The sequence below is a fragment of the Schistocerca nitens genome, chromosome 1 (genome assembly GCF_023898315.1).
Source record: "Schistocerca nitens isolate TAMUIC-IGC-003100 chromosome 1, iqSchNite1.1, whole genome shotgun sequence".
NCBI lineage: Eukaryota > Metazoa > Arthropoda > Insecta > Orthoptera > Acrididae > Schistocerca > Schistocerca nitens.
In genome coordinates, this window is record NC_064614.1 from 703,571,819 (window position 1) to 703,593,989 (window position 22,171).

Consider the following 22,171-nt stretch of genomic DNA (forward strand, 5'->3'; position numbering starts at 1 on the left):
CGGAAAGTTCAAAATCTAAGTAAAAAATCATAGCAGCCTCAATATCCCGGTAGATTAAAAAAAAAGTGAAGTAGGAACTGAGGAAGAATGTCTGCAGATTAATACCAATATAGGACTGTAAGCGTAGTTTGTCCATGCGTGCAGCTGTAACGTCATATCTCAGGCTAGGAGCCCCTTGAAGATTGTATAGTTTGATAGCCCTCCATCCCCCATCCATGATGAACGTTTCGGTTTGGAACTACACCTGTTTGGGTTAGAAGAGGGTGGTGTCAAAGCAAAGCATCACACCAATGGGCTTATGGAACGTCTGTGAAACAGCTGTGAATAGAGTTCCGTAGTGACAGAGACTGACCAGAATGTTCTAGGATGTTCCATTATCCTGTTGTGTTGGGGATAGTGTTCCAGAAATGTTACGACCAACTTTGAGAGGTTTTAGAGGGTGTCTTAAGGAACAAGTCGAGGATAGGAACCCGCGTCAGGAAACGTCATATAACGAAGCTACAGAACATCGAAGTTACGAACGCCGTGCCTACCACCACCCCAGCCAGCCCTTCAGCAGCAAACATGAATATGTACGCTGACGGACCATAGGCGGAACGTCTCGCCATTAGGCTACTAACCCATGAGCAGTGAAGAACAATTCAGTCCTTTGTTTCCGATTAATTGCCGAACGAATCTTACAAATTTTTGCTCTTTTATTTCATTGGCGACGAACAAACTGAAGTCGATGAACGTTGCGTAAGCGTAAATGGACTTGAGTTATCTTTACAGTATTGAATATTTTTTAATGCTGTGGAATGTTTTCGGTGTTGCATAAAAATGAGTGATTGAGTAACTGACGGGGTACTTGTTTCAAATTAGGGTGTTTCTTAACATTCAAGTAGTTTTGAGTACTTCTTGTGTAATATAAACAATGTAAACTGCAGTTTACAGTTTAGTTGTTTATTTCAAGTTTGTTTTTCCCGTTTCCCATGAATCACCCTACATTAAGGGGAGCCGGAGGTGCCTATGCTGCCCATGTTAAAATCACTAAGTTTGAGGAACATTTATGAATAAACTACCAAATAGAAAAATTCGATTTTTTTTACATATAGAGTGGTTTAGTATTGCAGTTATGACAGAGGCATTTTGGAGTATCTTTTCTAGTTTCCTTCCAATTATTTTTTTATTAATGACCCAAATTTTTTTTACAAATAATTGCCTTATAATTAAACTGAAATGAAACTACTGAACATATTGCCAAATGGCTGTGTTACAATGTAAGTTTGACCACTAGGAGTGCTGTATAAAAATTTCATGTCTCTAGCTTGATTGGATTTTGAGAAAATGTTCCTTATATTCGAAAAATTCTAATTTATGGGAAATGGCTATCAAAGTTTCTCGATACATTCCTGCACTATAGGATGGATTATCAGGGTCTTCTTCTTCATCCTCCAAAAGCTTCCTCTTCTGTCTTCTTTTCTGGCCTGTTGTTCCATCATACTTCATATGCCTTTCTCTTCTTTCTGCTCCTCTTATCCTTTCTCTGTCAATATTTCTTAGTGCTCGTACAGTGTTCACCCCAGCTTCAGAACTTCACACTGTTCCCTTGGTTGTAGGTTGCTATTGCATCATAAATGCCAAAATGCAGTGTCTTTATGCTTACAAACATCCTTTTAGGAATCACTTTCCAAATCAAATTGTTTACGCTCTCATTAGGATTCTGCATCTTTCCATGTAGACATTTGTGTTAAAATTCTGGCTGTGCTAAGTCATGAAAAATTGGTTTTATTGCATTTATCACAGCTGCTGGCAAACCATGTTTGTGATCATAGTCCTTTTTTGCATTATATTTGCACCAGGAATCTTTTGGGCACAGGCTGTGTTGAGGGTATTCATTGGAAGAGGCAGTATGAAGGAACAATGCCCACACTGCCTTTCGCATGTCACTAACATTACTAGTATTTTGCCTTATAGAATACCCATAGTATCTCTGTAGACGTTCAATCACCTCATCAGTAAGCCTGCCTCTCCCTCCTATTGTCTTTCCATCACTGAGCTTACTTGAACCCAAAGTTTGTTTGAGCCTTCGAAGCCATGCACCCATAAGCTTTTGCACATGCCCAATGCATTCCAACGATTTCAACTACAAATTCATTTCCGTATGGTTTCAGTTCCTCTATAGTCTTGAAACCTTTGGAGTCACCATCCCTAAGGTAGTATTTGTATGTAACGTTGTATCTGGGAGCTGAACGTTCAAAAATTTGTTTCACTCCATCCACTTCCATTGCTCCACTTGATCAACTAAAATTTGCCTCACAGGTTCCACTGTGCTCTCCTTTGATTTTATTTTTGCACCTACAATGTTTGCAACATCTATCACTTTTGCACTATCACCAAAAGTAGCATTTACAACCCCATTCAGGAATTTATGACCCCTCTTTTGCCAGGAACCATCTAATGCCACTACCAAATCCCTAGAACCACCATTCATTTCTACAGGTTCCTCCACTGCTTCCTTCATGGTTTTCAAAGCCACATCTTCAACAGGGGATCCTACCAGTTCACAGTAGTACCCAAATTTGCTTGGAGGCGATGGCAAGTTCATAATACCACAAAACAGTTTACCAGCAGCAGACCCTTTTCCAATGGATCGAAGACCATACACAAGTCGAACATTCACATCAAACACTCTAGATCGTCCATTTTCACCAAAGAGACTAGCATGTGAATTGTAGAAAGTCACTTGATACTTGCAACATGCACAGATTATCTTCATCTCACAAGCTAAACCAAAGTGCTTTGTTATCTCTGGTCCCACTCCTACACTTGAACCCATTTTGCACAGAACACTTTCTTTCAGCACAGAAGAAAATAATCCAATATTCAGTACTTTGTTAATATCATCACTGTCACTAACATATTCACGAAATCTGTCACTTCCACCAGTCAGCTTCTTGCTAGAAGATGTCACAGGGCTATGGCCGGCCATGTGTTACTTAGCAGAAGAACGCACTGTTTCAGTAATTGTAGTATCGCAACTTGGTATTAGTGTTAATTTTCTTTTCCCTACGTTCTTCCTCTTCTTATATACACGGTTACTAAAACGTGGCATCGTAACCAGAACAACACTTTACACAAGAAGTATAATACTACAAACAACAGGCGCAACACTGAACTAATTCGAAACGGTAAACAGCAGAGAGACGATGTTCCGCGCTCTTAAGCGCTTCATTTGTCACAGAAAACAATGTAGCCAACCCTTGCACACTCGCTGTATGCGTAACATAAGGCGCTGTATGCGTAACAGACCGAGAAAATCCCAAGCAGTTCGCCAGGAAGTCACGAGAGGGTGTTCGATGCATTCAGCGGCCGCCCATTTCCTCTGCAGGCGTGGGGGAAAATGGTAATAACTCCACTTCTAGGGCGAGTAGAACAATAATTCAAAGTTTACATTAAAGAGGAATGTTCCAATTAATTTTCGGTAGCAAAAAAAGATCGTAATTTTTTGGATTTGACCACCTCCGGCCCCCCTTAAGTAGCCTTTCTTTAAATAACTTTATGTTTGCTTTTAGCTGTAGCTGTGTATTGCGTTATTGCGATTTCGACCTTTCTGTTGTTTTCAACCAAAAGATTTATTATTATATTATGCCATAGTGCAATAAATAAGTTATAGCTAAAAGCGAACAGGAAGCCGTTTAAAATATTTATAGGAACTGTGCATCAGTATTACAAGAAGTTAACAAGAATTACTCTGATACCTTCAGATACTTTTATCCAAACTATATTTCTACTTTTACTCCTTCTAGCTCGAATGCCAGCGTCCGAAGGCTTTGTGTTTGAGTTCCTTTCTTTATGGCCTTTCAACGACCACAGAAAACGAACCACTATTCCTTGGTACAGTGCCTACCTTTGTCAGCAAAATATCACGAGGAAAATGTTTGCCAGCTTCACGTGTTCACAAGCAGCTGCCACATTCCACGGTGCGTCGCCAGCGGTCTTGTTTGAAGTGTAAAGGTTGACATTCAGTGGTTTTCTTGCAAGTCTGTTGTAGGGAGGGCACAAAATGAAAAATTTATTTCGTAGGTGATGTCTGTGAGTAGTTTTCTCCTCCAGCATTTTTTTTTTTTTTTTTAATATCCTGGAAACATAATTGTACCGAACTTTACGGACAAACTTGAATTTTCCCACAAGCTTCATGAGAAGAATGGCGCAAAAATTTCTCGAAGCTGATTGATGAGATTTTTTGTTGACAGTAGAATAGGAATAGCTGAAGATCCGTTAATTTGCTTACTATAACGTTATTGTTCTTTTAAATACACGGTGCAATGTGCTCTAGGTTGTGGGGAAGAAGTTTAGACTCCTCATCACGCAGTAAACTGCGAAAACGTCATCAAACATCGTCACAGAGGCGGTGGCCGTAGTGACAGATATTGGGTTAAGTGACGTGAAATTGAAAATCAGCAAAAATATGAAAGCAGAGGAAAGTCTACTGGATACAGATGACATATCCAAGCGAACTGCAACTTAAGTCTTTCGTGGTAGTTGGTAGTTGAGAGGACAACGAATTTGTTCGGCTCAAGCTTATTGACGCCGCTTGGGCAGTTTGTATATTAGTTTTCGTAAGCGTAACTGCCCTGTGTAGGTGGCGTGAATAACTGTGTGTGTGTGTGTGTGTGTGTGTGTGTGTGTAGGGTCTTGATGATGTGATGATGAGGAGGAGGAGGAAACCCGAAACCGGGACATAGACTATCAAGGGGGCCGCCGAACTTCGTCCTCATTCGACTGACAGACGATGAACAAGTGTGTGACTTGCCCTAACCCCATAGTCACTGCTGCTGGATTTGAAATTCAGGCCAGGACTTTGGAGTAGATTATTGTGATCAGTAACTGTTCCCCACCACGTCTCCTCTCCTTACCTTGCCTGCCAAATTGTGGCAATGAAAATCTTTCAACCACTATAATTAAAACACGCCGTCTCTGATTCACGCGCCACTGCAGAAGCGTGTGGTAGCCACATCGCCGACCGATGCCGGTAGTGGTCCGTTCAATATGTTTCAGATTTATGTGTCCCTATCAACAGTTTTTGCGTGGATTTTTATAAATTCGCCCTTCCTCCCCATTCGAATTGACTTAATATGTCACCTTTTTTCAATCTTGTGGCTTACACTGTTGCCTATTGCCCAAACATTCGAAGTTCGATTTGGCTAAGTGCGGATCATTTCACGTACTTTGTGAATAAAGCCGCAGTGTTGCTACTACCACCCAGTATGTCCAAAAGCTCAGACCGCCGGAAGCTAAATGCTAAGCGTGAGAGCCTCTCATATACAGACAATATGAAATTTTCGTCAGCTAAAACATCGACGCTTGTGGGGAAGGCAGGCCATTATCAGCTGCATCTCAGTACCGACTGTCGCTTAGACTATAGATAACATAGCCAGATCGAAAACTCGTCGAATGACGAAGATTTTGAGACGGCATAGTGTTAATTTTTAACTTCCTGCAGGAGTTTTATCTGTAATCGACGTTTTCTAATATGTTAAGCCTCCTGTCTTGATATTGTTTTAGTGTATGTGTTCGATTAAGCAAAATTCATAAAACAGAAATGTTTAATTTGTTTACGACTCGGACATTATGGATTAGGAACGGTATAATAGCGCTTTCCAGGCATTCTTGTAAATACATGACTGCTACGAGAGTAGTTGTAATAGTACTTTAATTTTGAGTTTTAATATTCAGTACGATAAGAGCTCCCGTCTTACCTGGAGGCTTTTAGCATTGGATAAACTTTCTGTTTATTGTTGGCGTTAAACTGAATAATTTGAATCTTTAAAATCGACACGTGCAGCAGATTCCTCGAACAACGAAATATAAAACAGCCTGAATATCGACTCTGAAAGTCTAGTCCCCTTTCCCCAGATAATATTACGAAACTCAGCACTTTATATTTTAAGTTAATCACCTTTATTTCAATCATAATAGCTTTCTTTTCGGAAGCAGTTCAGTGATGAGAAGTAAATAATTTACTCGTAGTTAATATAGTGGCCGTCACGCAAGTAGGTACCTCAAGGTCATCTCAGATGTTAGTAAAAATTCCGAACAAAATACTAGACATATCCATTTTTAGTGTAGAATATGATGGAGTACCTTTCAAAGGGAAATTCTTGCCAGCCGCTAGCAAAAAAAGTTACAACTTTTGAAAAAAAAAAATTTTTTTTACTTCAGCCTGTCGAAAAAATAGAACCATTCACATATTTGGGCTGAAAATAATATATGGACCTTCTCAAATTTTATAGATGAATGTAATATATAACATATAAAAGTATTCCGAGATTAAAAAATAAGATCCGTAAGAGGTGTGAAACTGTTCCGCCTGTGCAACGAAACACGTAGTCGCTGATGAATTTGCGATGTGTTGAACTTCCAGCGAGAAACTTGTGAAGAAAATTACGAGATTAACTCTGGCAACATATGAGACTAATTATTGTTCCGTGTCATTTTATTTACCAGAGACTGCACGGCAGCGCGCGAGAGCTTCTATGCCGCTGCCAGGCTCACCTATTCCCTACTGCCCGAAAATTTCTTTGCAACCCTTTCTGACCCTTCGTCACTACCCATCACACAGATCGCCAATATACGCTATACAAAAATTACTGTAGGCACTTTCAGGCCAGTATATCCATTGAAATCGAGCAAAATAAATTTTTGCGTGTGGTTTTATGAAACCCAACTTTTATCGAAGCATACTACAGCACTATTGTCCTCAGCACACAGTAAGTGCACTTTACACAAAAATTCATTTTTGCTACTGCAATGTTTCTGCATTCCATTAAAAGTTTTGGTCCGTCATTATACTTCCTGAATCAAAAATCATTTGTGCGGAGAAGACAAAGAACGGTCTCTGAGCCAGAGTAATTTTTTCACGAAAATAACTCTATTTCTCTAGCCGTCGGATACTTTCCCCTGTCATACTGTCGAAGTACAGTTCTGCGTGCTAACTTTTCGTTAAAATTGTCAAATTCCGTAATTTTGCTTTTCATTTACTGTATATTCCTTTCTTGGAGGATCAAAATACATGGTCACTTGAGATTCTGCCGATGTTACTGCACTGTTAATACGGAATACAGCCGATTCGGACATACCACAAGGTTTTGTTGTCATTTTATGTACTTGCGCAAAATTTATATTATTCCTGGCGTTTGCACTGTCGACCAGATAGTAAAAAAATCTTCAGTAGATTCGATACACAATTTTAGACTATTTTCGAATGACTTTTCGCCCTTTGCGCACACCGATCAGAGTCGCACTATCCTTGCTCCTTCATTTCGCTCGCTACCAAACACACGCCAATGCACCGTTCCACGGAAGCCTGCAACCACACGTGAACACAAGATATCGCACAGTAATGGGTTGGATTGTTTTGGGGAAGGAGACCAGACAGCGAGGTCATCGGTCTCATCGGATTAGGGAAGGACGGGGAAGGAAGTCGGCCGTGCCCTTTGAAAGGAATTGCCTGAAGCGATATAGGGAAATCACGGAAAACCTAAATCAGGATGGCCGGACGCGGGATTGAACCGTCGTCCTCCCGAATGCGAGTACAGTGTTTAACCACTGCGTCACCTCGCTCGGTACATCACAGTAATACAGAACACTCAGCTGTCACTGACACTGACGTTTTTCAGTGTTAACAGTGTACATAGGAAGACAAAGCTATGAGACGGGCGAATCACAGCAGTTAGCGCCGGCGGACAGCAGGCAGCGAGTATGATATTGAGGTGTCTGTAATTTCGTGGCGACCACTTTTTTATCTCTGGCTTTTATTTAGTGCCGAACTTTCATCGCCTAAGAATGCATTCCACATAGCTACATCGCAATAATAATGCTGAAGTAAGGCCTAACAAAATCCATCGCAGAAGTGAGGATCTTAAAGTTGCGGTGGTGCCGCTCATATTTTGTAATAGCGAGTAGAACGAAAATGGCTACAATGATATTAGAACTATGCGCGAAAGTGTATCTAGAATCTAGTTCGACCGACTATTAAAGAGATGGAACTCGTGGAAAAAAGTCTTGAAATGAAATATGGTATACTGGACACCACAATTAAACATTTCACACATATTGTTGGGGAATCCTCAGAAAACAATTCCATGTGCCAAACTAATATTTTGCTTCTACTCCTGTGGAAGTGGTGAATTAAAAGATTCACTGCAACAGAAAGTTGCATGTAAAGAGAAGTATCGATACAGTGTTTCAGTTTTCACGTGGCAAAACGTAAAGACGATAAGAATCGCAGTAATATTGGGTATTGCAGACAAAGACGGTTAACTGTATTGCTACGTCTGTAGTAGTAATAAAACTAGTCGTTCAGTTCTTAAAATCAATGCTTGATTTCTGCTATAAATGACAAAAAGTCTAATATTCAGCTGCAGTTTGCATAGCACGTAGTTATTGGCTTTTTTGCCCTCCGTTACGTCCACAGCAGTCTATTAGCTATGGTCTAAGGATTGTCATATTTCATGTGCCTTTGAATTGTCAGTGTAGATAACATGTCTTTTTTTTATTTTGGGTTTCGGATTGGTAACAGGCTGGCCGCTGTGTCCAAATCGACGTGCAAGATAGTTTTTCGATGATCTTCGAATCATGTAGGCATTTGAACTGAAATGTCTTGTGCACTCTAGTGTTGTTTCCTTGTAGTGCCATGTGTACGGTAAACTTGTAGCTCAATGCCACCTTTTCTAGACGAATGACACGCGGTTTTCAGTTGAGAGAAAGTGGCAGGCACTGTAATTAATTTATAAAATAATAAAGAGGAGTCAGTAGTCACACGTCAGATAAATATGAAATACGCTGCGTGCTTCATATTTAGTGCCCTCGGCTGTCTCTGAAACAATTTGTCTGCCTCAGCTGACAGCAATCTTCATTGCTTCCAAAAGCGCACTCATCTTTTGTAGTTTTCCGACGACTGCAATTTGCAGACCTTCCCCCTCAGCAGCGTCGCGGCATTGCGTTCAGAAATGGCTCGGCTCGATCTTGAAGTGTGTATGTCCACTAGCAAGTCACTGCTGCAAGAACTTGCTGAAGTGTTTACATTAGAACAAAGACTTTCGCAAGTCTCTTGGGCAAGTTAATTTCAGGAACTTGCTGCAACTACTTGCAGAAGTGTTCTCACCAAGTCGCGTCGTGTGATAGCAAACGGAAGTAGAGTGTCGTGCTTAGAACCAGAGTAGTCCTGAATGAACTTTCACTCGGAGAGGAATGAGTGCTGATTTGAAACTTTCTGACGGACCAAAACTGTGTGCCGGACCGGGACTCAAAACTCAGATTAGAGTCTTGGTCTGGCATACAGTTTTAATTTGCTAGGAAGTTTCAAAAAGAGATATGTTTGAGTTCAGAGTTGCATAGCCTACATATTTATCAAGAAACACAGTTGAACGAACTAAATCAGAGGACTTTGCTCAGATTAAAAACTTTCCAAGAATGTGATACGCATGCTGGGAACACCTCTTGTTTATTGTGCAGAGCAGGATACAAAAATGCGGTAAGCAGTATCGTCAAGAGATAGCCTCTTGCAAACAATATTTATTACTAATGTAAGTCATTAAGAAATGTAAGTCATTAAGAAATCTTCTGAAATTAAGACTTCTGCAGTGCCATTCTACGTCCCTTGGTGGTGAAACAAAGTAATCGGTAGATTCATTTTGCAGTTCCTTGGGTGACGGTGGCCATTTGTGTATGTTTAGGGATTGTGGATACGGAAGATATATTTCGGCCCATATGCCTTTGCACCATTCTCATTTTCGACACTAGCAACTGCCAAGTTTGGCAGGTACTTGCAGCAAGATCTAAGAAATTCTATCCACTAACTTACGAAGTTTACTTGTGCACTCCCCCTTTCCTAATTGGCAACTTTTCGCAGCGTATTTATCTACTAGAAATAAGGACCCCAGTGTGAAGCTCGCAATTGACGAGTCAGATTAACCATTCACCTCATTAAATTTTGTGTGACACGAATGCCTATTCGTGTTTTCTTGCAACCTACCTTCAACCCTTCTGTCATCAGGTTAGTATGTATATTGTTTATGCTCTCTCACTTTCGCCAGGTTTGATGGTCACAAAACACTGATTATAGTGTGAAATCTAAGTACCGGCACTTATATATGGCATGTCACTTAAGATGTAACACCCCTTGTATTTCGTGAAGTCCCAGATATCGAAACAAGGTTTTCAGCAAACGATAGTATGCTAAGGTTCATGTACTTCTGTGTGTGATGAAGAGTGTTAACTCGTGTATCGATCGAGATATTGAAGCAAGTATGATGTTTAAAATAGAATGGTATACTTTTTAATGTTGAGGTTGAAACCTGAAATTCTCCGCAAAAGAATCAAAGAAATATTCTAAAATTGAAAGGCAAGTTGGCCGGAATCGGCTATTGCGTTGGAAACATTGTCACACCAGGCTATCTCGTCGTATCAGATCTTTCAACTGTTTACTTTCCGAGTGGCCGAGCAGTTCTAGGCGCTACAGTCTGGAACCGCGTGTCCACTATGGTCGCAGATTTGAATCCTGCCTCGGGCATGGATGTGTGTGATGTCCTTAGGTTAGTTAGGTTTAAGTAGTTCTAAGTTCTAGGGGACTGATGACCTCAGCAGTTAAGGCCCATAGTGCTCAGAGCCATTTGAACCAATTTGTTTACTTGCCTGCACTGCAGAACTACCAGGAACTCTGTAGTCCATTGGCAGGTCATTTCTGCTTCAAAATTCCTTACACACAAACTGGTACACCAACAAGGAGAAGTTAGACATGCTACTTTGATACAATGAATGGTGGCACGAGACATATTGTCAAGAAACATGGGATCAGCCAGAGGAGTGTCATTCACATCTTGCATCGACACAGATTCCACCATTATCGTCAACAGCTACATCAAACACTCAGAGGACGTGACTTCAAAAGCTGTGTTGAACTTTGTTGCTCTGTTCTGCGTTGTTTGGGAGTCGCCACTATGTTTGTTCCGACAAAGCAACGTTTACAAATGACTGTGATGTAAATTTACATAACATGCACTACTGGGCAGCTGAAAATCCATGCTGACTTCTTCAGGTACAAGAACAGCAGCAGCAGCAGCAGCAACAACAACAACAACAACAACAACAACAACAACCATAAAGCGTAAACCTATGATGCATTACGAACATTCTGTTCAGTTAATGTTGATTTTAGCTTATACTTTTAAATGTGTGGGTCTGTACTACAGATACAAAAAAATGTGTGGCTGTTTTCACTGGCTGGCTTGTTTCATAACCTTATTTATTCATTCTGTTTCATTAATGGGACAGCTGATATGAGAATTCCCCAATATGTGTTATGATAGGTTTTCAGTGAGTAAAGAGGCAATCCAAAATGTTTGATGTAATTAATCCATATTTTAGTAAAAGGCCTACCTCTTAAACAACACAGACCTCTCCTTTATAAAACACCAGCCTCTCCTTTATAAAACAGAATCTTATCGTTAGAACAGACAGCTCAGATATTGGATTGTAAAGCAGACCCATGAACAGGTATAGACTCAGATCGGTGATGACCACCAGTAAACTGAAATTTAAGAGAATCATAAAACAAGAATCATTGTGTAAAGAAATGGCTAGAGAAATGTGGAGGAATAATGATATGCTTTTGAAATTCCCTGAAGCTGTAAATAATGAATACCACAGTCAACAATTCAATGGACATCCCTAAAAAGGGCAGTCATAGAAATGAGAAGTTCCTTCATAGAATCAACAAGGAAGGAAATATTCAGAAAACATTGACTAGAAGAAGAGAGAGGATGATAGGACATGTGCTAAGGCAGCAGGGGATAACTTCCATTGTAGTAGAGGGAACTGTAAAGGGTAAATACTATAAGGGAAGACAGAGGCCAAAGAATATCAAAAAATAATCACTGACTTTGAGTGTAAGTGGTTCGTTGACATGAAGAGGTTGGTGCAGAAGAAGAAGTCATGGTGTGCCATATAGCCAGTCTGAAAACCGTACACCCATGTGTCGATCACTTCTATTTGAACTGCTGACTGAAAATTCATCACAACAGCAGCAATGACTAGTCCCATTAAAAACAAGTGGTTCATTGCCTTTGAAGCACATTCATTGTCCACAAAGCATAAGGATCAGAGAAGCTTCTGAAAATGCATTGGACTCATAAAGTTTTAAACTTTGTCCATTCAGATCTAAATCAAAACATAGGAAGACAGTTCACCAGTTTTCATACATAGTGAAAGCCTACAGAACTGCTCATTTTTATTCACATGTGTGTACTGCAGTATTTGTAGTTGTAGCTACTATCATGTGACTTGGTGTATTGTGACTGTAGCGATATATGTGTAAAATGAATCTATATTTACACAGTGTAAAACGTGATGTACATAAGCTGATGTGGCGCATGTGCTTGGAAATGACACAGTATCAAAATTGGCTTCTACAGCCTATGACTGATCATGTTTTCATTTCTGAATATTTAGAGACTGTGGACACACACATAAACAAATTTTTAATGATTAGATCGTCACAAATCTTGTGGGAGACTAAAAACTATGGAAGGCTACTAACAGTTACACGTATTAAAAACATTTGAGTTCATTGGCTGAAAACTGTCATCTCATACTTCCTTAAAATCAAAATGTAGTTGGATCATAAAGTGCTTTTCTTTTTTGCCGTGTGTGTGTGTGTGTGTGTGTGTGTGTGTGTGTGTGTGTAGACGTACAGTCAGTTTTTTGCAAGAACAGGTCTGCTTGTGTCTGTATATGTGTGGATGGATATGTGTGTGTGTGTGTGTGTGTGTGTGTGTGTGTGTGTGTGTGTGTGTGTGTGTGTGTGTGTGTGTGTGTGTGTGTGCGCGCGCGCGAGTGTATACCCGTCCTTTTTTCCCCCTAAGGTAAGTCTTTCCGCTCCCGGGATTGGAATGACTCCTTACCCTCTCCCTTAAAACCCACATCCTTTTGTGTATGTTTGTGTTTGTTTGTGTGTCTATCGACCTGCCAGCGCTTTCGTTTGGTAAGTCACATCATCTTTGTTTATATATATATATATATATATATATATATATATATATATATATATATAATGAGACTTACCAAACAAAAGCGCTGGCAGGTCGATAGACACACAAACAAACACAAATATACACACAAAATTCAAGCTTTCGCAACAAACTGTTGCCTCATCAGGAAAGAGGGGAAGGAGAGGGAAAGACGAAAGGATGTGGGTTTTAAGGGAGAGGATAAGGAGTCATTCCAATCCCGGGAGCGGAAAGACTTACCTTAGGGGGAAAAAAGGACAGGTATACACTCGCACACACACACATATCCATCCACACATACAGACACAAGCTTGTGTCTGTATGTGTGGATGGATATGTGTGTGTGTGCGAGTGTATACCTGTCCTTTTTTCCCCCTAAGGTAAGTCTTTCCGCTCCCGGGATTGGAATGACTCCTTATCCTCTCCCTTAAAACCCACATCCTTTCGTCTTTCCCTCTCCTTCCCCTCTTTCCTGATGAGGCAACAGTTTGTTGCGAAAGCTTGAATTTTGTGTGTATATTTGTGTTTGTTTGTGTGTCTATCGACCTGCCAGCGCTTTTGTTTGGTAAGTCTCATCATCTTTCTTTTTAGATAGATTTTTCCACGTGGAATGTTTCCCTCTGTTATATATATATATATATATATATATATATATATATATATATATATATATATATATATATATATATATATCCCACTATTACCATACACTCTGCATATATCTTTACTGATGCCATTGTTCTTGCAAAAAACTGATTGTGTGAGTTACTTATGGATTACTACCAGGCCATTATCATTCAGTAACATTTCTCTCTGAGAAAGTCACTTGGCTATGAAAGCAAAACAGCCAAACTATAGATTTAAATTAATTTCCTGTTTACTGTGATGCCTTTCTTGTTGGTGGAAGATTTGTGACTAATACTAGCATTTTTTTATTTTATTTTACACCCGTAATTGTTGGTTAGTGTATGGTGTGGTTGTTTAAACATATCCCTTTGGTATCTAGAGGAAGTTAAAGATTCATATTTAGCACACTACTCTGCACACTGATGTCTGAGTAGTTTCTTGTAACAGTCAAATAAAATTTTTGCAATCTCCTGTTTGAGAACAAGAGTAAAGAATGTAATTATCAATTCCCAGTAAGACTAATAAGACATTTACCATAAGACATGGTAAATGGCAGAAAATGTGATATTTACCACATTTTGAAGAATGTACTTCATCCTTCATAAATATATATCAGTTGTGTATGAAGTACATCCAAGAATTTTGTAATGTTTGTTTGGTAAACTATTGGGCTACACTGTTCCTTGTCCTTTTCCTTCAATGCCAACCATTTTGTATATGACAAGTTTTGTTGAGGCCTTTCTTATTGCAAGTTGTTTCATTTGCTGTCAGATGTCATATAATCTTTTCAGCTATGTGAGATTAATTCTTAGTAAAGTGGTTAATGAAACATTCTGTTAAAACTGTGCATCATTTGAGAACAGTGTATGAATGCAGATAAATTGCTTAAGCTTAAGGTAATGAATAGAAGTATATTGTCTCCAACATTTAACTTCAAGTCATTTACATAGTGTACAGGAGACTTGTCAAAACACACAAATTTGTTTATAGATTTTCTTAAAATATCATTGATATAATATATTGCCTGGATACACAATTGATGATCCTTTAAAAAAATACTTTAATCCTAAGTATTGTTCTCTCCTGCTCAAATTTCCAGATCATCCTTCATGAACTCTTTAATTGAATAATAACATTGCAGTACCAATTTGCCATATATTATTTTGCTTTTAGTGATTTTAAATTAATGTTGGGTAATTCTTATTGATTTACTATGACATAAATGTTCATACCCAGATAATGTGGTGTTTGAGTATATAGTTTTAAAGGACTGGTGGGCTGCATCAAATTATTTTGATTCCTGTCGTGGTAATCATGTTGAAATTGATTTGCCACAAGTAAATCAGGATGACTGTTTACAAAGACAGTCGGTTCATAGATGTACAGTGAGGGGACACTTAAGATACTCCGATATTTGAGAAGTGGGCAAAATGATTTTTCTTCAGTTTACATTGTGCATATTTCTAATCATGGGTTTTGGAAGTTTTAGTATTTGAGACATGGTTTGAGCTACCCCAAAATATAATTTCCTACTGTAATGCTAATTTGACATGGCTATGATATTCAAGGTGGTAGCATTGTGTAATATCTTCATTGTGAATGCCCGGCTATGTAGTTATTTCTGAGATACTGTATATCTGAAGCCCAAGACAAATTTTTATCAACTTGTATTCCTATGAATTTTACGCAACTAGCTTCCTGAAAGACTACATTTTTGTGATGGATCTGAACATCATTTAACTTAGCTTTTTCTGTTTTAAACTTTGTTAACTGGATTTAGTTAATTTTGTTTGATTTTAATCTGTTTAGATCAAACCAGTTATCTAATATTTGTAAGATATTTACGACAGCTTGAGGAATTTGGTCAGTAGTATTAGTTTTAATGGTTACAGATGTGTCATCAGGAAATGAAATTGAATGATAGTTAATATTAACCAGTAGATTGTACATGTAAAACAGAAACAAAATGGGACCTAAGACTGCATACTTCAGAGTATCTGAAAAACAACCTTCCTCTGAGGCTTGACTATTGTGGTTAGTAGTTCCACAGTTATTTTAGGGAATGCTTTAATGACTTTCATTGATATTCAATCCCTCTGTGCTAATGTTTTACTTCAAACCAGGTGGACCTGAAGAAAAAATAATTTGTTTCTTCACATTTAATGTTTTGATAAAATTGTGTAATAATGACCAGACTTAATATTTTACTGATTATTTTGCAGGCAAAAATGTGTTTGAGAAAGAAGCATCAACTGGAGACATCCATAACGAAAAACTCTGCAATTCTTGACAATGTCCAGCAATTATTATCACGTATAAGAGAAGCTGAATCCGATAGCAAGGTATGAACAATCTTTGTTATACCCATACTTTTGTAAAATCTTTTTAAAACTATTCCAAAGGAAACAGATCTCCTCAAGTTAGTTGCAGTAACACCTCACTGTGGGGTGTTAATTTGTCTTAGATGTTTGGAGTGGCTAGCCCCTTCTCAAGAAAGGAAAAAAAATTCCACGTCATGTAATGCCTGCTATAGAATAATGGACCAGTGTGAGTTGCTTATCTAGAGTAAGACACGGCATTATATAGATTGGACAGAATGGGCAATAATATGGATGAAATTCAAGAAAAACAAAGAGCTGAACCAATGACAGTGATTCCATAAAAGAAACAACTTGAGGATAATATTAAATAAATGAAGGGAACACTAAAGTCAGCACACTGGTTGCCAGTAATAAATATATAAATTTAAAAAGAAATTAAATGGACTAGGCAGAGTTAGAAGCACTTCATTACTGTGTCTCTCAGTATTAGTGTCGGTCTTGTTTAGTCGCTGACAAATTTCTTCATACTCCAGTTTAATGAAATAACAACAGAGAATCCTCATCTGTACTCCGCAAATCACTGTAAAGTATGTAGTAGAGGACACTTTCTGTTTGATGCTTTAAAGTTTCTTTCCTTTCTAGTAATTTGAAGGGGGGGGGGGGGGGGAGAAGAGGAATGACTGTTTCTTAGATTCTGTGAAGTTGTTATATTTATTAGTCTAATAGTCATCAAAGTCTGTTGGGGAGTATTATGTGTAGCATGAAGAATAGATGTAGATTCTGTCTGGAATACAAGCCCTTAAAATTTTCTCGGTTCACTTTTATGAGATATTAGATATATTTCTTAAAATGTTTGCCATTTCACATTATATATATTTTTGCAACAAAAATGTCTGTGATTTCTGTATAAGTTCATCATCATTGTTCGTTGGTGAGTAATTTTATGTGTAATAAGGCATTGACTTTATGTGAGGCATTAGCAGTTGAAACTGTTTGTAGGAAATATTTCAGATAAAATTTCACATTATTTTAGTTCTGGTGTTATTATGTGACAATATTTACCGCATGTAAGCCCTCAAAGTGTGTGAAATTTTTATGTGTGTATTTCAAAGGTCTGAGCAGTTGGTCTTTATACCTCAACAATTACCTCTTTTGCCATATCAAAGCAGAAGTCTGTCGTACTGGTCACACTAAGAGTACCTCATTTGGACATTATTACAAACTTTTTCAGAAAGTATGCTGTTACTGCTGTAGAATCTTCAACTATTTTGAGCACAATTTTATATTTGATTTAATTCACTGCATATACACAATGGTGTACAGTGTACGTTATTTGGATCATGTTGCCTTCAGCTGATCATCATTATACCTCAGTACTCTATAGTAAAAACTGAAGATTTTAAGTTGAAGCAAACTTATCAAGCACTTTACTGTATTATTGTATCTTTGTTGTAGATATGCTGTACTTACTTGTTCCTAACTCTGTATCATTAATTGTAAAGGTGTTGGAGTCATACAAGATAGGATTGACTGCTTTGAAAATGAGATTCAAGGAATCTGGTCTATCAGAAGACAATGTGGCGGACACAATGTCTGAGATTGAAGAGGTATGTATTTTGTATTGCTGAATCGGAGATGCTTTTTCTTTTAATAATGTGAGTATAATATCTCTTGACTTTCATGGACTGGTCATGCTTTCAGATATAGCATTCATATATTTTGTATTACTAAACTCTAAGTGAAATGATGACAGCAGATTGTGCAGTTTGATGACCTTCAAAAGTTAATAGGATTTGTAAATAGCAAATGAAAAAAAAAAAGATTTTTGGTAACCTTGTAGCAGAGTAGACTTTAATATACTTTCCTTCAGCTTTCTGAATGAAGTCCTTGGGTGGAGGAGGAGATGAATAATTCAAGACAAAAAAAGTAAATTTCGTAGGCATTCCTGATTGAGTAGCTCCTAGTGATAGTTCAGTCAGACACCTGACTCTTTTGTTTACCTCTTCCTCCACTGCCCATGTACACTGTGACCTTTTCTTAACAAATAAGAAGTGTAACTGTTTGTTGTCGAGGTCTGTTAGGAGTACAGTGTTTGACTTGTTAATGGGAAGAATGTGAAAAAGGCGGGTTTGCCCAGTACAAGCAGAACTATTTCATCTTCTCCCCACTTAATATCTTTCTTGATATTTAAAACTCTTTAAGTTGAAATATTTTTTCAATATTTCTTTTTGCTGTTGTAGAACTCAAATGCAAGTCCTTGCCCAGTCAGTGAAAGTAGATGAAAGCTGAGGATTATCTAAGAATATCTAGGTATATATAATAATACTCTGTAAATATTCTTCCCTAGAAATTTCCCAAGAGAAAGAAAATTATAAATCAGTAGCACATTGCAGCTTTGATGTTTATTCATGGACAAGGCCATTTTATTATTGCACATAGTACCGCTCTTGTCCTAATTGTGTGCTCCACTTTCATTCTTGGTGTTTAATTGTGTATCACTATGGTGTAGAACATCAACACTAGGACAAATACTGAATTCAGACAGACAGCATTAAAGAAAATTCACCTAATAATAATAGAGAGAGAAGTGAAATCAGCTTCCTTGATCAGAATATTAGGGGAGTAAAAAATGAAGTAAATGAGTTGTTGATTTGTTTTCAAGTTCACTGTGTTGGAAAGAAATTGATGTCATTTGCCCATCCGAATTATATAACTGCAATGATAGAAAGGCATGTTGTAAGTGAGCTGCATATTCATACAGAGCAAGTCGGACAAAAGAGGAGCCACCCATTCATAAAAAAGAGTGTGAATATAAAAATTTAGAAATAATTTCATTCTGTATAGATCAGTATGTTGGAGCACATGCTTGTGAATTTATATTGGGAAATGCAATATGTATGATTTTGCAGTAAACACATCTCCATTGGATAAAGAGGAAATTTTCATGAAAAATTTTGATTAATTATACTTTCTGTCAGAAGGAAGAGACTGTTAATTTCTAGTGTAAATTAAGTTATTTAGAGGTGCTTTCATCCATTTATAATTTGATATCAGTCATTTCCCTACCTGATCTGCTTAAAAATCTGCTAATTCAACAAGCAGTAGTTAAAGAAACATCTGCCTACCCGATGTTAAATGGGCTTTTGGTTGAATATGTTGTCATATTAGACACATTAGCTCTGCATACAGTTTGAAAAACTCTAATACAGTGAGGCTAATTAATGACAAAACTACCAAAGATTTTAAACAAAGATTAAGAAATATTGACTGAGCTGAAGTTTACAATAAACCTAATGCCGACTCTAAATTGAGCATATTTGTTAATGAATTCATATCCGTTGTTTAAGTGATTTTCCTAAAACGAGAATAAAATATAATAATGGCACGTCATTAAAGAAACCTTGGATAGTCAGAACACACAATGACCCAGAAATATGCTCTTACTGCAACAGTACTTTAATATATTATGAAAAGCTGTAAAAAATTCCAGGAGGTATGCACGTCTTGTCAGAAACTGGCAGCTCACATAATAAAATCTAATCGGTAAGGAATATTGTTTATTGAGAGACAGGGAAAGACACCATAGATGATGACACTATTACTATTAAAGAGAGTGTGGACATCATAAAAGACAGTTCATGTGTAGCAGATATTTTAATAATTTTAAAAAATAGGCGGTGAGGCAATAGGTGCAAAGAGAAAGCAAAGTAGTACACAGAAGCAGCAATACAGAGAACAAGAGGTAATAAAAATTAATCGTACATTCCCATCTAAAATAAAGGAGGTCATCATGACTCCAAAAAGTTAAAGTTCATATAAAGGGTGACTCTACAGATGTCAGTAATTACCATACAAAATCAAACATGTGGTTCCTGAAGAGGGGCAGCAGCCTTTTCAGTAGTTGCAGGGGCAACAGTCTGGATGATTGACTGATCTGGCCTTGTAACATTAACCAAAACGGCCTTGCTGTGCTGGTACTGCGAACGGCTGAAAGCGAGGGGAAACTACAGCCGTATTTTTTCCCGAGGACATGCAGTTTTACTGTATGATTAAATGATGATGGCGTCCTCTTGGGTAAAATATTCCGGAGGTAAAATAGTCCCCCATTCGGATCTCCGGGCGGGGACTACTCAGGAGGACGTCGTTATCAGGAGAAAGAAAACTGGCGTTCTACGGATCGGAGCGTGGAATGTCAGGTCCCTTAATCGGGCAGGTAGGTTAGAAAATTTGAAAAGGGGAAATGGATAGGTTAAAGTTAGATATAGTGGGAATTAGTGAAGTTCGGTGGCAGGAGGAACAAGACTTTTGGTCTGGTAATTACAGGGTTATAAATACAAAATCAAATAGGGGTAATGCAGGAGTAGGTTTAATAATGAATAAAAAAATAGGTGTCCGGGTTAGCTACTACAAACAGCATAGTGAACGCATTATTGTGGCCAAGATAGACACGAAGCCCACGCCCACTACAGTAGTAAAAGTTTATATGCCAACTAGCTCTGCAGATGATGAAGAAATTGATGAAATGTATGACGAGATAAAAGAAATTATTCAGGTAGTGAAGGGAGACGAAAATTTAATAGTCATGGGTGACTGGAATTCATCAGTAGGAAAAGGGAGAGAAGGAAACATAGTAGGTGAATATGGATTGGGGGAAGAAATGAAAGAGGAAGCCGCCTTGTAGAATTTTGCACAGAGCATAACTTAATCATAACTAACACTTGGTTCAAGAATCATAAAAGAAGGTTGTATACCTGGAAGAATCCTGGAGATACTAAAAGGTATCAGATAGATTATATAATGGTAAGACAGAGATTTAGGAACCAGGTTTTAAATTGTAAGACATTTCCAGGGGCAGATGTGGATTCTGACCACAATCTATTGGTTATGAACTGCAGATTGAAACTGAAGAAACTGCAAAAAGGTGGGAATTTAAGGAGATGGGACCTGGATAAACTGAAAGAACCAAAGGTTGTAGAGAGTTTCAGGGAGAGCATAAGGGAACAATTGACAGGAATGGGGGAAAGAAATACAGAAGAAGAAGAATGGGTAGCTCTGAGGGATGAAGTAGTGAAGGCAGCAGACGATCAAGTAGGTAAAAAGACGAGGGCTAATAGAAATCCTTGGGTAACAGAAGAAATATTGAATTTAATTGATGAAAGGAGAAAATATAAAAATGCAGTAAATGAAGCAGGCAAAAAGGAATACAAACGTCTCAAAAATGAGATCGACAGGAAGTGCAAAATGCCTAAGCAGGGATGGCTAGAGGACAAATGTAAGGATGTAGAGGCTTGTCTCACTAGGGGTAAGATAGATACTGCCTACAGGTAAATTAAAGAGACCTTTGGAGAGAAGAGAACCACTTGTATGAATACCAAGAGCTCATATGGCAACCCAGTTCTAAGCAAAGAAGGGAAGGCAGAAAGGTGGAAGGAGTATATAGAGGGTTTATACAAGGGCAATGTACTTGAGGACAATATTATGGAAATGGAAGAGGATGTGGATGAAGACGAAATGGGAGATATGATACTGCGTGAAGAGTTTGACAGATCACTGAAAGATCTGAGTCGAAACAAGGCCCCGGGAGTAGACAACATTCCATTAGAACTACTGATGGCCTTGGGAGAGCCAGTCCTGACAAAACTCTACCATCTGGTGAGCAAGATGTATGAGACAGGCAAAATACCCTCAGACTTCAAGAAGAATATAATAATTCCAATCCCAAAGAAAGCAGGTGTTGACAGATGTGAAAATTACCGAACTATCAGTTTAATAAGTCACAGCTGCAAAATACTAACGCGAATTCTTTACAGACGAATGGAAAAACTGGTAGAAGCGGACCTCTGGGAAGATCAGTTTGGATTCCGTAGAAATGTTGGAACATGTGAGGCAATACTAACCTTAAGACTTATCTTAGAAGAAAGATTAAGAAAAGGCAAACCAACGTTTCTAGTATTTGTAGACTTAGAGAAAGCTTTTGACAATGTTAACTGGAATACTCTCTTTCAAATTCTGAAGGTGGCAGGGGTAAAATACAGGGAGCGAAAGGCTATTTACAATTTGTACAGGAACCAGATGGCAGTTATAAGTGTCGAGGGACATGAAAGGGAAGCAGTGGTTGGGAAGGAGGTGAGACAGGGTTGTAGCCTATCCCCGATGTTATTCTATCTGTATATT

General features: G+C 38.3%; 1 protein-coding gene across 1 annotated transcript in view; it reads left to right on the forward strand.

Moving 5' to 3' along the window:
* The window catches only part of LOC126259600 (charged multivesicular body protein 7), a 243,007-nt gene that overhangs the window by 168,275 nt on the left and 52,561 nt on the right, over nt 1-22,171 (forward strand). The window contains exons 4-5 of the mRNA XM_049956512.1: nt 15,899-16,018; nt 17,500-17,604. Coding sequence (XP_049812469.1) covers nt 15,899-16,018; nt 17,500-17,604 — 225 coding nt within the window. The remainder of the gene's footprint in view (nt 1-15,898; nt 16,019-17,499; nt 17,605-22,171) is intronic.